The 17,039-nt window shown below is 46.7% G+C and overlaps 1 protein-coding gene across 1 annotated transcript in view; it reads left to right on the top strand.

The window, feature by feature from the left end:
• The window catches only part of LOC309391624 (retinal guanylyl cyclase 2-like), a 60,769-nt gene that overhangs the window by 7,813 nt on the left and 35,917 nt on the right, over positions 1 to 17,039 (top strand). The window contains exons 2-8 of the mRNA XM_081952296.1: positions 82 to 232; positions 2,180 to 2,316; positions 7,596 to 7,692; positions 10,558 to 11,298; positions 11,789 to 12,090; positions 13,470 to 13,836; positions 15,631 to 15,715. Coding sequence (XP_081808422.1) covers positions 10,608 to 11,298; positions 11,789 to 12,090; positions 13,470 to 13,836; positions 15,631 to 15,715 — 1,445 coding nt within the window. The 5' untranslated portion in view covers positions 82 to 232; positions 2,180 to 2,316; positions 7,596 to 7,692; positions 10,558 to 10,607. The remainder of the gene's footprint in view (positions 1 to 81; positions 233 to 2,179; positions 2,317 to 7,595; positions 7,693 to 10,557; positions 11,299 to 11,788; positions 12,091 to 13,469; positions 13,837 to 15,630; positions 15,716 to 17,039) is intronic.

A 17,039-nucleotide genomic window follows, 5' to 3' on the forward strand; every position in this document is an offset into this window, starting at 1 on the left:
AAAAAACCCCACAAAGAAATGTATTTCCTGTTCTGGCTTTTGTTTTTTCGCCACTTATAAATTCTATTCCATCTTTTATAGAAATCCGATTCTTCTCTTTCTTTTAACCCCATGGTCATTTTGTCCATCTCTGCACAATCGAGTACCTTTCTAATGATTGTTTCATCCGCGAGTGTGTTGATTTGTTTCCAGTTTTGTGCGAAAGCAATCCTGGCTGCAGTGAATATGTGTAGTATTATGTATTGAGATTGTTTGTCCGTTTTATATGTACTCACTTCCTCTGTCCATGTCCGTGTTTATACCTGTTACCTTGTGCATGTTCGACAAACTCAATAAAATAAATAAATAAATTTATTTATGGGAAGAAGGGAAGAGAACGAATCCTGATCCAACCCACTTAACTCGTCTTTGAACGTGTCGTGAATGAAGGGAAATAAATAACCAAAATCGGAGCCGCTGGACTATAATTTAGTGTTGGGTTTGAAGGATTCTTCTTTCAGCTTTCTGGACTTTTGACCAGGGTTATCAACTGCTGAATGGGAAGCAGTCTTTTGGAAGATTTCAAAGGTCAACAAAGGTCACCATCCATCAATCCAGAGGCTTATAAAAGGGGCACCCAAAATGTCAACAGGGAAATCAGCGACTATTTAAGGCTGGAATTCTCTTTGAAGTTAGGGAGGGAAATCTGGAATGGTCTTCCGGGCGAGAAAACCAAAATTTGTGAATGTGACTTCCCCCCACCCCCCTCCCAAAGAAATTACGGCTTATTTCTTCCAAGTCTGCAACCTCTCATTAATGGAATAATAGAGTTGGAAGGGGCCTTAGAGGTCTTCTAGTCCAGCGGTCACCAACGGGTGGTCCGTGAAAATTCTTTGGTGGTCTGCAGAAAAATTATTTGCATTTTTTTATATTGCACTAAATCAGGGGTCCTCAAACTATGGCCCCTGGGATGGATACGGGCAATGAATGACAGAGAGTCTCCCCCTTCGGGGTCTTTTTGTGGGGGTCGGAGGGGAGCAGAAATTCTGACTTGGGGTCTCCTTCAGCCTCCTGGTGGGGGGCTTTGGGCGAAGGCTGGAGGGAAGAGCCGCTGGTGGCGAAGAGCTGGAGGGCCTCGTTCCAGTGGGACTGCATCACGGCCAGGAACTGGCTGAGCATCTCAGCCCGCCGAGCCTCCAGGCGCCAGCACCTGGCCTTGCCCTCCCCACAGGTCTCCCCTCTGCTTGGAAAACCTATGCTCGTAGTCCTCAGTGAGGTGCTTCTGCTGAGCCTCCTTCTTGATGAAATTCAATTTGAACTGAGCTGTTTTGCCAACTCTTTCTCCTGGGGGCTGCTTAGCTCCAACAACTGCTCCCTGTTGGGGCCCTAAGGAGCCCAGGCGGGCAGGTGAGGAGGGGCTGGGAGGGGAGGGGCAAGTAGAGGCCAGTGAGGCGCCCCTTGACGTGAATGACATCGAGTTGGTCATGCCCACCTAGTCACATGATCACCTAGCCACGCCCTCCCAGCCGGTCATTAGGCAGATCATATTAGTACTCCGTGGGATTTAAAATTATGAATTTAGTGGTCTCCGAGGTCCGAAAGGTTGGTGACCCCTGCTCTTGTCCAGCCCCCTGCTCAAGCAGGAGACCCTCCGTACCATTGATCAACATCATCAGTGATTAATTAACAGAATAAAGATTTGGAAGGGACTTTGGAGGTCTTCTAGTCCAACCCCCTGCTTAGGCAGAAAACCCTACACCACTTCAGACAAATGATGTTATCCAACATCCTCTTAAAAACTTCCAGTGTTGGGGCATTCACAACTTCTGGAGGCAACTTCTGTTCCACTGATTAATTGTTCTCACTGTCAGGAAGTTTCTCCTCAGTTCTAAGTTGCTTCTCTCCTTGATTAGTTTCCACCCATTGCTTCTTGTTCTACCCTCAGGTGCCTTGGAGAATAGCTTGACTCCCTCTTCTTTGTGGCAACCCCTGAGGTATTGGAAGACTGCTATCATGTCTCCCCTAGTCCTTCTTTTCATTAAACTAGACATCCCCAATTCCTGCAACCGTTCTTCATATGCTTTAGCCTCCTGCCTTCTGCCTTCTCTCTTTGATTTTTACTTCTGTTGCAACAGCAGAAGAATTAAGGAACCTAGATCTCCAACAGGCTCATATTTTCCTTTCCCTGTATTTTTTGCAGACCCAATCAGACCGTCGTTAAGCGAAACGGGCTTCCTTTGCTTGTCGGAAACAACACAAATGCAGATCCGGACGACCCTAGGGAGGCGGCAAGCAGCGGATGAGAAAAAGAGAAGAGAAACATGGCCAGCCCGTTAAGTAAATATGAGAGACAGCCCGCTTCCCCCTCCTTTCTCCTCTGGTTCACAACCCTAAAGTGCAAACACTCCATGAAATAATTCCCACTAGAATTAAAGTACCTTCCCCCTGTGGCTGTTTGTTGAGAAGAATTCCCTTATCTTTTTTGCAAAAATTAAGCCAAAATATTATTCTAGGGATAGAGCGCCCTCTGGTGGCCTTAATCAGAAGTAAAATAGGGCAGAGAAAGTATTCATAGTACACAATACAATACAATAGCAGAGTTGGAAGAGACCTTGGAGGTCTTCTAGTCCAACCCCCTGCCCAGATAAATGATGATAGATATAGATAGATAGATAGATAGATAGATAGATAGATAGATAGATAGATAGATAGATAGATAGATAGATAGGATAGGATAGGATAGGATAGGATAGGATAGGATTGGAATGGAATGGAATGGAATGGAATGGAATGGAATAGAATAGAATATAATAGAATATCAGAGTTGGAAGGGACCTTGGAGATCTTCTAGTCCAGTGTTTCTCAAACTTGGCGACTTTAAGTCCTGTGGACTTCAACTCCCAGAATTCCCCCAGCCAGCTATGCTGGCTGGGGGATTCTGGGAGTTGAAGTCCACAGGACTTAAAGTCGCCAAGTTTGAGAAACACTGTTCTAGTCCAACCCCCTGCCTAGGCAGGAAACCCTATACCAGGGGTGTCCAAACTTGGGAACTTTAAGACTTGTGGACTTCAACTCCCAGAATTCCCCAACCAGCCAACTCCCAGCCAATTCTGGGAGTTGAAGTCCACAGGACTTAAAGTCGCCAAGTTTGAGAAACACTGTTCTAGTCCAACCCCCTGCCTAGGCAGGAAACCCTATACCAGGGGTGTCCAAACTTGGGAACTTTAAGACTTGTGGACTTCAACTCCCAGAATTCCCCAACCAGCCAACTCCCAGCCAATTCTGGGAGTTGAAGTCCACAAGTCATAAAGTTCCCAAGTTTGGACACCTCTGCCCTATACCGTTTCAGACAGATGGCTATCCAACATCTTCTTAAAGGCTTCCAGTGTTGGGGCATTCACAACTTCTGGAGGCAACTTCTGTTCCACTGATTAATTGTTCTCACTGTCAGGAAAGAAGTTTAGAAGTTTCTTTCCGAAATTTCTTTTTTAAATTTTATTTTAATACAAACAATCCATCTTCCATTAAACAGTGCATAGTCTGGGTGCAAATACCTTGTGCAATAACAATTAGCATTTACAATCGTATTCATGATTTAATCTGCTCATGACTTAATATTGACATACATACCATATCCGATACTATAACAATCTTCTTGTTTCATTCTATTAATATATATATATATATTTTAATATGTCACTAATCTATGTTCATTTCTAACTTTCGTATTTGCTCTCTAACCATCGGTAGAATAGTTCTCATATGAGATAATATTCAGTTTGTTCCTTTTCTTTAATTGCCAGTGTTAACCTATTCATTTCTGCACATTCTCATATTTTCCGAATCACATTCTCATCCCTAGGAATCTCTTAACTTTTCCAGTGTTATGCAAAACACAATCTTAGCTGCCATTACATAGGTAATCAGATATACATTTTTATACAATAGCAGAGTTGGAAGGGACCTTGGAGGTCTTCTAGTCCAACCCCCTGCCTAGACAGGAAACCCTATACCATTCCAGACAAATGGCTATCCAACATCTTCTCAAAGACTTCCAGTGTTGGGGCATTCACAACTTATGGAGGCAACTTCTGTTCCACTGATTGTTCTCACTGTCAGGAAGTTTCTCCTCAGTTGTAGATTGCTTCTCTCCTTGATTAGTTTCCACCCATTGCTTCTTGTTCTACCCTCAGGTGCCTTAGAGAATAGTTTGACTCCCTCTTCTTTGTGGCAACCCCTGAGATATTAGAGCACTGCTATCATGTCTCCGCTAGTCCTTCTTTTAATTAAACTAGACATACCCAGTTCCAATAATTTTGGAAATTCCTGGCCTTAGTTGTAGATGACAGAAGTGGGAGCTTTAGGTGTCAACATCAAGGCGCATGGGCCACATCTGGCCCGTGGGGTGTTTAGATCTGGGCCACGGGGCCCACCTGGAAATAGCAAAGGACTGGGCCACAGGGCCTCTGCTAGAGAAAACGGCGCGTGGGAAGCTGTGTGAGTGCCCCCCCCATGCTCCGTTTTCAGCCTGGATGGCCTCCTGCAGCACCCTGAGGGGTAAAATGGGGCACAAGGGGTCTCCGGGGGGGGCATGGAGGGGCTACACATGCCCCCTTTTTGGCCTGGCAGCCTCCTGTGACACCCTGCTGGCTAAAACGGGGCAAAGGGGTGACACAGGGGGACCACGGAAGGGTCATATGTGCCCCGTTTTCAGCCTGGATGGCCTCCTGCAGCACCCTGCCGGCCAAAATGGTGCACAGGGAGCCACGGGGGGGGGGGCACGGAGAGGCTACGCATGCCCCATTTTTGACCTGGACAGCATCCTGTGACACCCTGCTGGCCAAAACGGGGCACAGGGGGCCTCAGGGGGGCCACGCACACCCCTCTTTGGCCAGCAGGGTGTTTCAGGAGGCTGTCCAGGCCAAAATTGAGGACACATGCCCCCCACCCCACCCTCCTGCTCCCTGTTTTGGCTGGCAGAGTGCTCAGGAGGTGTCCGTCAAGTGGTGGGTTCCTACCATTTCGGCCCAGCAGTTCGGCCCGGCAGCGACCCAGGCCTGCCACGCCCCCAAACCAGTTCTTCGGTTGGCGCCATTGGTGCCGCCACCTTCTTTTTCAGTTCTCCGCATGCACAGGACACGCGCACGAGCAAACTGGCAGAAATGCAGGCTGGAATCCACCCCTGCGTCTGTCCCATCTTCCTCCACCCCCCACTCCCCGGCTGGCCCACGGAGGACAATTCCTTCGGCCCTCAAAGAAATCCAGTTTGACACCCCTGCTTTAGAGGGGCCCCCAAACCCAATTTGCTAACTGGCCATCTGGTTAGCACTTCTGCTAATGAGTCCCTGCTTGGCAGAGGCTAAACACGTAAGAAGATGCAAACTTTTATGAATATTCCCCTTGGCTCTGATTTGCCGCTTTCTATGCTCAGCATTTTTTTTTCCCGGTGGGTGATCGAAGGAGGAGGAACAAGCTCTGACTTGTTCTTTCCCTCACAAATTAATGCCTTAGTCAAGTTAGTCCCCTTGTCATTTGCAAAGACACCCTGTCCAAGAGGGGGGGGGGGGAAATTAGAAAGCAAAGCTTCGCATTTTCCTTTCGAAACCCTGCCTAGAAATTCTGGATTTATTTTAAGAGTTTTTCAGGCAGAGACAGTACGCGAAGCCCATGCAGAGGTTTTACTGTTGACCACGGCAGGGGTTGGGTTGTTGCTGGCATTACTGCCGGTTCGGTGCGGGCAAAAAGAATTGCGCCTGCATGCTCATTTTGCTCGTATTTTCAAAGAAAAAGGTCTGTGCATGCGCGAAACCTAAAAAACTGGAAACAAAATGAATCTTTGCAATGGAAATTGGTCTTTGCATGCGCAGAACTGAAAAATGCCGGTGTAAGAGAACCGGTTCGGGGGCGTGGCAGGCCTGGGTCACTTCCGCCAAGTTACTATCTATTTGGCCAAACTGGGCCGAACCGGTATGAACCCACCTCTGGACCAGGGGTGTCAAACTCAAGGCCCGCGGGCCAGATTTGGCCCATGGTGTGGTTGGATCCTGCCCACACAACTATTCTGGAATTGGTAAGGGGCCAGCCCACGTTGCTTCGGCCCATCCCATCCTGGTGGATATGCATGTGCGCAGGAAGCGGTGGGAAAAAGTGTGCACAGGCCCCGCCTACGCCATCCCGGCAAGTGGGCTTGCACACAGAAGGAGGCCTACGCACATGTGCAAGCTGGGATGGGGTGGGCCGGGACGGTGCATGTGTATGCCCCCACATCCTGTGCACACAAGTGCCTGCCGGGATGGTGTGGGCCAGGCGAAGTGATGTTTGTGCCCGCATCTTGCTGTGCACATGTGTGCTCAGCAGGATGGGATAGACTGGACCGAAGTGATGCAGGCTGGCCCCTTACCATTTCCAGGAGGGCTGCACGAACTGGATCCGACCACATTGTGGGCTGGATGTGGCCTGAGGGCCTTGACTTTGACACCCCTACTGTAGAGATTACTAACCAACTCACAGGGCTGTTGTTATGAGGAAGACAAAGGAGGAAGATACGTCGAATAGGTCAATCACCATGGGTTGTTTGGAAAAATAATTAAAAAGTCAGGGGACAAACAAATAAATAAATAAACTCAGGGGTGAAATCTACTTATTTTGCTATTGGTTCAGTACCAATATGAGCGCGCTTGCTCGCTTCGCTCACATGCGCCACCTCCGTGCATGCACAGGTTCTTCCGCACATGCGCAGAGCGTCAAAATGATGTCTGGGCGAGTGGGCGGAGTCTGCTACCAAGCGCACCTGGCAAGCAAGTAAGCAAACGGCGAGGTAAGCGGAGAGCGAGGAGGGGGCGGGGGAATCCGATGCGCCATGCGATTTAGATTAGCTGGAAAGCAGGAAATCCTGCTTTCTAGCTAATCGAAATCGTGCGGGGCAGCTGATTGTCAGAAAAACAATTTCGCCCGAACCAGTAGCATTCTTTTACTACTGATTTGGGTGAACACTGGTATCTTTGCTACCGCCCGAATTGGTAGCATTTTTTTACTACTGGTTTGGGTGAACAGCTGGTATCTTTGCTACCAGTTTGCCCAACCAGTAGCAATTTTTACTACTGGTTTGGGTGAACAGCTGGTATCTTTGCTACCAGTTTGCCCAACCAGTAGCAATTTTTACTACTGGTTTGGGTGAACAGCTGGTATCTTTGCTACCAGTTTGCCCAACCAGTAGCAATTTTTACTACTGGTTTGGGTGAACAGCTGGTATCTTTGCTACCAGTTCGCCCAACCGGTAGCAAACGGGTAGTGTTTCACCCCTGATCAAACTGCATCAATCTGTCTAACCTGCTGTGTCCTTTTTTAAGAAGTGGGATAAAAATGGAAAAACAAGGAGGACTAAACAAAACTCCTGCATCCCATAATATTACTGCCAAAATAATACATGCTCTTCCAATGAAGCATTAATGGTAAATCTCAAGGGGAAAAATCTCCTTGGTACCAAATCTTCCATCTACTTCATAACTCCAATCATTGTGGCGGAAAAGTGCCAGTTTTTCAGAGAGAGAGAGAGGTGACTTACAAAGTCATTTTTCTAGAATTATTTTCTTTCAATTATTTTCTTTTTTTAAAAGGAAAAAGAGGACGTCCATCAAACAGACGCAGCCTGAATATTGTGGTTTCTCTGCGTCGTGATATCCCTAACTTTGGACAACGCCACTCAAGAATTTGGTAAGTGGCGAGAGAGGAGGAGAGAATGAAAGGAAGACGGGGGAAAGAAGAAAGAGGTAAGGAGAGGAGGATGGAAGGGAGAGAAAGAGAAGGAGAGAGGGTAGGAAGAGGAAGAGTAGGAGAAATGTAAGGGAAGAAGGAAGGGGAAGGAGAGGAGGAAGGAAGGAAGGAGAGAAGGAGGGAGGGAGAAAAGAAAGGGGAAATAAGGTGGTGTTAAAACAGGCAGAAGGGATGGTGAGAATGAGAGGGGGGAGGGGGAGAGAATGTTTTATAGTGAGAATGAGAGAGAGAGAGAATGAGAGAAAATGAGAGAGAGAGAGAGAGAGAATGTTTTATAGTGAGAATGAGAGAGAGAGAGAATGAGAGAGGGAGATAATAAGAGAGAAAGTTTTATAGTGAGAATGAGAGAGAGAATGAGAGAGGGAGATAATGAGAGAGATAATGAGAGAGGGAGATAATGAGAGAGAAAGTTTTATAGTGAGAATGAGAGAGAGAGAGAATGAGAGAGGGAGATAATAAGAGAGAAAGTTTTATAGTGAGAATGAGAGAGAGAATGAGAGAGGGAGATAATGAGAGAGATAATGAGAGAGGGAGATAATGAGAGAGAGAGAAAGTTTTATAGTGAGAATGAGAGAGAGAATGAGAGAAGGAGATAATGAGAGAGGGAGATGAGAGAAAGTTTTATAGTGAGAATGAGAGAGAGAATGAGAGAGGGAGATAATGAGAGAGAGAGAAAGTTTTATAGTGAGAATGAGAGAGAGAGAGAATGAGAGAGGGAGATAATAAGAGAGAAAGTTTTATAGTGAGAATGAGAGAGAGAGAGAATGAGAGAGGGAGATAATAAGAGAGAAAGTTTTATAGTGAGAATGAGAGAGAGAATGAGAGAGGGAGATAATGAGAGAGATAATGAGAGAGGGAGATAATGAGAGAGAGAGAAAGTTTTATAGTGAGAATGAGAGAGAGAATGAGAGAAGGAGATAATGAGAGAGGGAGATGAGAGAAAGTTTTATAGTGAGAATGAGAGAGAGAATGAGAGAGAGAGAGAGAATGAGAGTGAGAGAATGAGAGAGGGAGATAATGAGAGAAAGAGAATGTTTTATAGTGAGAATGAAACAGAGAGAGAATGAGAGAGAATGAGAGAGGGAGATAATGAGAGAGAGAACGTTTTATAGTGAGAATGAAACAGAAAGAGAGAATGAGAGAGGGAGATAATGAGAGAAAGTTTTATAGTGAGAATGAGAGAGAGAGAATGAGAGAGAGTTTTATAGTGAGAATGAGAAGAGAGAGAATGAGAGAGAGAGAGAATGAGAGAGAGTTTTATAGTGAGAATGAGAGAGAGAGAATGAGAGAGAGAGAATGAGAGAGAGAGATAATGAGAGAAAGAGAATGTTTTATAGTGAGAATGAAACAGAGAGAGAATGAGAGAGAAAGTTTTATAGTGACAATGACAGAGAATGAGAGAGAGAGAATGAGAGAGTGAATGAGAGAGAGACAACGAGAGAGGGAGAGAATGAGAGAGAGAATGAGAAAATGAGAGACAGGGAGAATGAGAGAGAGAGAATGAGATAGGGAGAGAATGAGAGAGATAATGAGAGAGGGAGATAATGAGAGAGAGAGAAAGTTTTATAGTGAGAATGAGAGAGAGAATGAGAGAGGGAGATAATGAGAGGGAGAGAAAGTTTTATAGTGAGAATGAGAGAGAGAGAGAATGAGAGAGGGAGATAATAAGAGAGAAAGTTTTATAGTGAGAATGAGAGAGACAGAGAATGAGAGAGGGAGATAATAAGAGAGAAAGTTTTATAGTGAGAATGAGAGAGAGAATGAGAGAGGGAGATAATGAGAGAGATAATGAGAGAGGGAGATAATGAGAGAGAGAGAAAGTTTTATAGTGAGAATGAGAGAGAGAATGAGAGAAGGAGATAATGAGAGAGGGAGATGAGAGAAAGTTTTATAGTGAGAATGAGAGAGAGAATGAGAGAGAGAGAGAATGAGAGTGAGAGAATGAGAGAGGGAGATAATGAGAGAAAGAGAATGTTTTATAGTGAGAATGAAACAGAGAGAGAATGAGAGAGAATGAGAGAGGGAGATAATGAGAGAGAGAACGTTTTATAGTGAGAATGAAACAGAAAGAGAGAATGAGAGAGGGAGATAATGAGAGAAAGTTTTATAGTGAGAATGAGAGAGAGAGAATGAGAGAGAGTTTTATAGTGAGAATGAGAGAGAGAGAATGAGAGAGAGAGAATGAGAGAGGGAGATAATGAGAGAAAGAGAATGTTTTATAGTGAGAATGAAACAGAGAGAGAATGAGAGAGAAAGTTTTATAGTGACAATGACAGAGAATGAGAGAGAGAGAATGAGAGAGTGAATGAGAGAGAGACAACGAGAGAGGGAGAGAATGAGAGAGAGAATGAGAAAATGAGAGACAGGGAGAATGAGAGAGAGAGAATGAGATAGGGAGAGAATGAGAGAGAATGAGAGAGAGAGAGAATGAGAGAAAATGAGAGAGAATGAGAAAGAGAGAATGAGAATGAGAGAGAGAATGAGAGATGGAGAGAATAGAAAGAGAATGAGAGAGAGATAATGTTTTATAGTGAGAATGAGAGATAGAGAATGAGAGAGAGAGAGAGAGAGAATGAGAGAGAGAATGTTTCATAGCGAGAATGAGAGAGATAAAGGAGAAGAGAGAATGAGAGTGTGAGAGAGAGAGGATGAGAGAGAGAGACCGAGAGAGATAAAAAATGGTCATAATTCCCTTTTCCCCATGCTGTTGTAACTTTGAATGGTCACTAAACCAACTGCTGTAAGTCGAGACATCCAACGTGAATCTCTCAGTCCCGCCTTTTAACCTCTCCTCCCCTTCAACAGGTTGCCCATCCTTACCGATGATTGTCGTGGCCTCCTGAGCGGGGAATGCAATGACCGGGAAACTTGTCTTCTCCTCGTATGCCACCTGGTCCTCTTGGATCTTCTTGGACCTTCACAGGGGTATCATCTTAGGGATGGTCCTGACGCTTTCTCCAGCCCGTTGCCCGGCCCTTACAGTCGCTCTGGTGGGACCTTGGTCCTCTAACTTCTTCACCAACGCCCTGCCTGAAGTTGCCGCTCAACTAGCTATGGAGAGGATCAAGAAGGATCCTTCCCTCGTCGCGGTCCATCCACTGGACTACGTATTGTTGGAGGAAGGTCTCCAGACTTGGGAAGCAATGGCTAGATTGGTTGACTCCTCCAAGAACTGGTCAGCATTCATAGGACCGTTGAATCCTAGCTATTGTGAGGCTTCCTCGTTGCTAGCCCAAGGTTGGAACAAACCCATGTTATCTTGGGCCTGTCTACACGATGACCTGGATAAGCCAATTAACCAACCGTGGTTTATCAGGATGTTGCCTTCTGCGGCTACAGTCCTCCTCGACGTGTTGAGATATTTTAACTGGGCTCACGTCGGCATCATCTCTTCCAAGGGGGACCTTTGGGTGGACACAGCCCAGAAGCTGGCTAGCGTCCTCAGAAGCCACGGGCTGCCCATGGCTCTTGTTACAACCACCGGGACGGAAACGGGAAAAGTAGAAGAGGCTTGGAGCAAGATAGAAGCTGCTGGAAGCATCAAAGGTAAGCAGGGAAGTCATCTGGATGGGAAGCTAGCAAAATGGAGACAGACCAGGTTCCACCAACATCTCAACATCTTCCAAAACCTTTTAAGATTCCATGGAGGCAACTATTTTGGAGCTTGGGTTCCTTGGTGCTCTCTGAGCCTGGTGATTTTCTTGTGGACGTTTGTCCTTTATTCTCAGCGTCAACCTGTTCATTTCTGCATAATCTAATATCTTCTTTATTACTTCCCCTTCCGATGCGATTTGATCTGTTTTCCAATTTTGTGCAAATACAATTCTAGCTGCTGTTATTATCTGTACAATCAAACATGAGTACTATATTTCTCTGGGAGAATACCCAATAAAAATACCTCTGGCTTAAATTCTACGGGCTGATGTATCATTTTCTCTAACCATGTTTGTATTTTAACCCAATAGCTTTATGCATCTCCCTTCCTTTCCTGTGTAAGCTGAAAGTTTTAACCCCTTCCTTTCCTCCCCCCCCCCAGTCCTTCTCCTCTGCATGGCGTCCGCTCTCGTCGGAGGGGAAGACCAAGCGACCTTCCTAAGCAAAGCTCAGGAACTCGGACTGGCAGATGGCAGGTACGTCTTCCTGCCCTACGACACGCTCTTCTACAGCCTCCCCGACGGGAACCATTCCTACTTCCTCCTGGGAAACGACGGAGCCTTCCGGAAGGCTTACGACGCGGTGCTGACAATTACCTTGCAGCCTGGAGAACGGACTTTCTACGAAGCTCTCCGAGCGGCCAAAGAAAAAGGAGAAATAAAAGCCGATTTGGAACCAGAACAGGTCAGTCTCAATGAAAGGTAGTCCTCGACTTAGGACCACCATCGAGCCCCAACATTTGTGATGCTAAAGCGAGGCAGGTGAGCTTTGACTCGTTTTGCAAACTTCCTTGCCACCGTTGTTAAGTGAATCACTGCAGTGGTTATGTTAGTAAGACGGTTGTTAAGTGAATCGACCTTCCCAGAAGGTCGCAAAAGGAGATCGTATGACATCACCCCCCCCCCCGGGGACACTACAATCGTCATAAATACCAGTCAGTAGCCAAGTGTGCGAATTTTGATCGTGTGATCACAGGGATGCTGCAACGGTCATAAATGTGAAAAACGGTCATAAGTCCTTTTCTTCAGTGCCGTTGTAAGTTGAAATGGCCTCTAAATGAGCGGCTGTAAGTCGAGCGCTAACTCTACCTTGAAGTCCTGCATTCTGTGTACAGCCATAAAATATTCGCGCCGATGCCGTAGTCCTAGCGAATTTTCAACCTGATTGCCTTCACACAATACAATTAACCTGGTTGTAGAAATCGTGTCTTTTCTACATTCACACGGTAGCTCCAGGCGGAAATTAACTAATCTCGATGGATCGGTGCCATGGCCCAAGCAATATTCCTTTATGCCCAGCCACTGAAATTAAGCCAGGATAAACTAATCGGTGGTCTTTCTACCATGTTTTGCCCCCCGTTATGCCGATTGATAGGAACCTAGTAACTATCATTGGTGAAGTGGTTAAGGCTTCCGGCTAGGAAGCAGGAGAGGAAGTTCTAGTTCTGCCTTAAGGCATTGGGTGACCTTGGGCCAATCCCCAGGAGATGGTGAGTTCTAGTCCTACTTTGCCATGAAAGCCATCTGGGTGACTTTGGGCCAATCACCAGGAGACGGCGAGTTCTAGTCCCGCCTTAGGCATGAAAGCCAGCTGGGTGACTTTGGGCCAATCACCAGGAGACGGCGAGTTCTAGTCCCGCCTTAGGCATGAAAGCCAGCTGGGTGACTTTGGGTGAATCCCCAGGAGACGGTGAGTTCTAGTCCCACTTTAGCCATGAAAGCCAGCTGGGTTCCTTTGTCTAGTTCCCCTCTCTCTCAGCCCAATCCACCTCACGGGCTTGTTGCTGTAGGACAGGGGTGTCCAAACTTGGGAACTTTAAGACTTGTGGAGTTCAACTCCCAGAATTCCCCAGCCAGCCATGCTGGCTGGGGAATTCTGGGAGTTGAAGTCCACAAGTCTTAAAGTTCCCAAGTTTGGACACCCCTGCTGTAGGAGAAAACAGGTGGAGAAAGGTGCGTTGGTATTTGCCACCTTGAGTGGTTTATAGAAATAATAAAGGTGCGATATGGACGAATGAAATAAATACCTAAAAACATGTTGTCCTGGCTTTATTTCCTCTGCAGGCCACCCCACTTTTTGGCACCATCTACGATGCCATCTACCTGCTGGCCAAAGTCCTAGCCAAGGTAGCCCAGCCCCAAAATTCTGAACTGTCCGGAACAACCATAAATGACCATGTCAGAAATCTGAACTTTGCCGGCTTCAGCCACAGGATCCAAGTCGACAGCAAAGGACGGCCGCTGGCCAGATACGTAATTCTGGACACGGATGGCAAAGGAAGTCACCTGTACCCCACTTACCTGCTGGAGGCATCTTCGGGCAGGATGCAGCCCCTGGGGAGGGCAATCCATTTCCCGGGGGGGAGATCCCCCCCGGTCGATTCAGCTTGCTGGTTTGAGCCCGGCGTCCTCTGCGAAAGAGATGCTGCGTGTTAGTATCTCACCAAACCATTCGCCCAATGATTACCCTGCAAATATTGCCGCGAGCTTTGAGTGGGCCGGTGGCCTAGAGGTGGAGCTCTCGCCTCGCAATCAGAAGGCTGTGAGTTCAATCCTAGGTCGAGGCAGATATTTCTCTCTCTCTCCGGGCCACACTGAGAATAATATATCTGCTGAACAAAACTCCACATTGGCAACAGGATGGGCGTCCGGCCATTCAAACACTCAGCTCCGTTCAGTTGCCAGACTTCATCCCGCGAGGGATTACGCAATTGTTAAAAGGAGATCGTGAAATATGCCAAGAGCTTTCTCTGGCTCGTTTTCCTGTTTAGGGACTACCGTTCCCGATTTCCTGGAGTTCCGGGAATTGCCACTTTGCATACAATTGGACGTTCTCCTTCAATGGAACAATGGTTTATAATTGTGATGGCGAACCTATGACATGCTGGCCACAGGTGGCATGCAGAGCCCTCTCTGCAGGGACATGAGCCGTTGCCCAGCTTAGCTCCACGTGCACGCACCTCCCACTGGCCAGCTGGGCTTTGCATCTCTGCCCCACATGTGTGTGTGTGGGGGGTGTCAGGTGCACATGGATAGGGGGCAGGGGGACAGCGGGTGTGTGTATGTGCTTGCGTGGGAGAGCGTGGCAAGGGGAACACGCACATGAGGGTGGCATAGGGGGGGCACGCATTGCATTATGGGTGCACACGCACTTTCAGCACGCGAAGACGAAAAGTTTCGCTATTACTGGTTTAAAACATCCTGAAAGGTGGTTACTAACCAACCAAGCAACTAACCAACTATGAATGCAATTACTTGAGGGCTCCTTGGGGCTCTCTGAGCTTGGTGGTTTTCTTGCAGATGTTTCATGACCCAACTAAGTGATGTCATCCATGATAGAAAAAAGGAGGAGCAGAAGAAGGAGGAGGTGGAGGAATAATAATAATAATAATGGGGGACTGCTGGTGTTTGCTAAGCCTGTTTGTTTTCTTGCAGATGTTTGATTACCCAACTAGGTAACTTCATCAGTGGTAGAAAGTAGGAGGGTTGTGGAGAGGAAGAGGAAGAGGAGGAGGAGGAGGAGGAGGAGGAGGAGGAGGAGGAGGAGGAGGAGGAGAACAACTGTGGGGTCCTTGGTGCTCTCTGAGCTTGGTGGTTTTCTTGCAGGGAATTCATTGCCCAACGAGAACATCATCAGTGCTAGAAAAGAGTGTGGAGTGGAGGAGGAGGAGGAGGAGGAGGAAGAAAAAGAAGAAGAAGAGGAGGAGGAGGAGGAGGAAGAAGAGGAGGAGGAAGACTGTGGGAATCTTGGAGCTCTCTGAGCTTGGTTGTTTTCTTGCAGACATTTCATTACACAACTAGGTAACAGCATCAGTGTTAGAAGAGAGTATGGAGTGGAGGAGGAGGAGGAGGAGGAGGAGGAGGAAGAAGAAGAAGAAGAAGAAGAAGAAGAAGAAGAAGAAGAAGAAGAAGAAGAAGAAGAAGAAGAAGAAGGAGAAGAAGACAGTGTTAGAAGGCAGCGGGAGAACATAAAGGGAGAGCAAACCCCTCTTCCTCTTCCTCATAAACCCCACTCCCTTCTAGACTGATGATATTCCCTAGTCGGGTTATGAAACGCCTGCAGGAAAACAAGCAAGTTCCGAGAACACCAAGGAACCCCACATTTTAACCCCTGAGTTGCAAATATTCCCCCTTATGAATGGTTGTAAGTCGACAACTATCTGTCCTTGCACTCAAATCGGTCAACTCTAAACCATCGCTGTTTGATCTCTGTTTGTTTGGCCAGATCCAGGACTCCAGATCGTGATTCTGCTACTGTCACCACCCGTCATTCTGCTTCTCTTTGGCCTCTACTTGACGTGCCTCATCAGGTCAGCATTTTTCAACGCCATTGTAACTTTGAATGGTAGGAGTGGTCCGGTGGCCTAGAGGTGGAGCTCTTGCCTCACAATCAGTCGGTTGTGAGTTCGAACCTAGGTAGAGGCAGACATTTCTCTCTCTGGGCACCCTGAGATTATATCAGTGTGATATATTTATTGTATATCAGTGATTTTAATGTTTAAAAAATATTGAATAAAAAATATTTTTTTAAAAAGAGAGAATATATCTGCTGGACAAAACTCCGCTCTGGCGACAGGTAAGGGCATCCGGCCAGTAAACACTCTGCTTGCTCCATCCAGTTGCCCAGACACCACCCCACTTATGGGGTCGTGAAAAGATGATGATGATTGTAACTTTGAACGGTCACTAAATGAATGATTGTAAGTCGAGAACTATATGCTAGTTATATTTTATAATAATGCAAGCGATCAATTCAAAAATTAAGATGGGAAGCGCGGCGGTGGGGATAAAACTTCGCCTGTTTGAAAGGCGCTTAAAAAGCAGGCGGAGCTTCGGCCGAGTTGCTGGGGGCCGCCATCTTGACTCTTTTGACTTCACCCTGCAGACAGAGCCATCTTCACGATAGCGCAATCCATCTCAACCCACCCTCAACCAGGAATCCACTCCAGGTTTTGCTCACGGCAGGACCGTAGCATCTTTTATCTCTCTCTCTCTTAAGAGCCTTTCTGGGTGGCCCAATTAGCTAATGATTCCAGGAAATAAATTGTGCTAAGTAAAGAAATTTTAAAGGGCAATTATTGCAAGCCAGATGCTTTGGATTCCTCTGACAATTCGAGCCGGGAGAGAGAATTTACTGGCTTCCGGCCTCACCTCTGAAAAATAATAATAATAATAATAATAATGCAGAATTATTAACAGGGCCAAGGAAAACCCAGTGCAGCTGGACTCCAAGAGGTTGTATCTCCTAGTTTTCCTTGGAATAACTGTAAGCCAGGGGTGTCAAACTGGATTTCTTCAAGCATTGTCGTTCTTCTCCGCTGACTGCCATGTGGCGGGGGGGGGAGATGGGACAGATGCCTCCTGCAGTACTCTGCCAGCCAAAATGAGGTATGGGGGGGCCCATGCGCAATCCCCATGCACCCAGTTCTGGGCCTGGACAGCACTCTACCAGCCAAAAGGAGGCCCAGGGGAACCATTTTAGCTGTGAAGTGAGACATTTCTTCAGTGAGTTTTGCCGCATTTTACAACCTTTCCTGCCTTGGTTGTTAAGTGAATCCCTGGCATTTGATAAGTTAGTAACTTGGTTGTTAAGTGAATTAGGCTTCCCCTTTTGACTTTGCTGGTCAAAGAGTC

Source organism: Natrix helvetica (assembly GCF_964273705.1).
Source record: "Natrix helvetica genome assembly, chromosome: 4".
Taxonomy (NCBI): Eukaryota; Metazoa; Chordata; class Lepidosauria; order Squamata; family Natricidae; genus Natrix; species Natrix helvetica.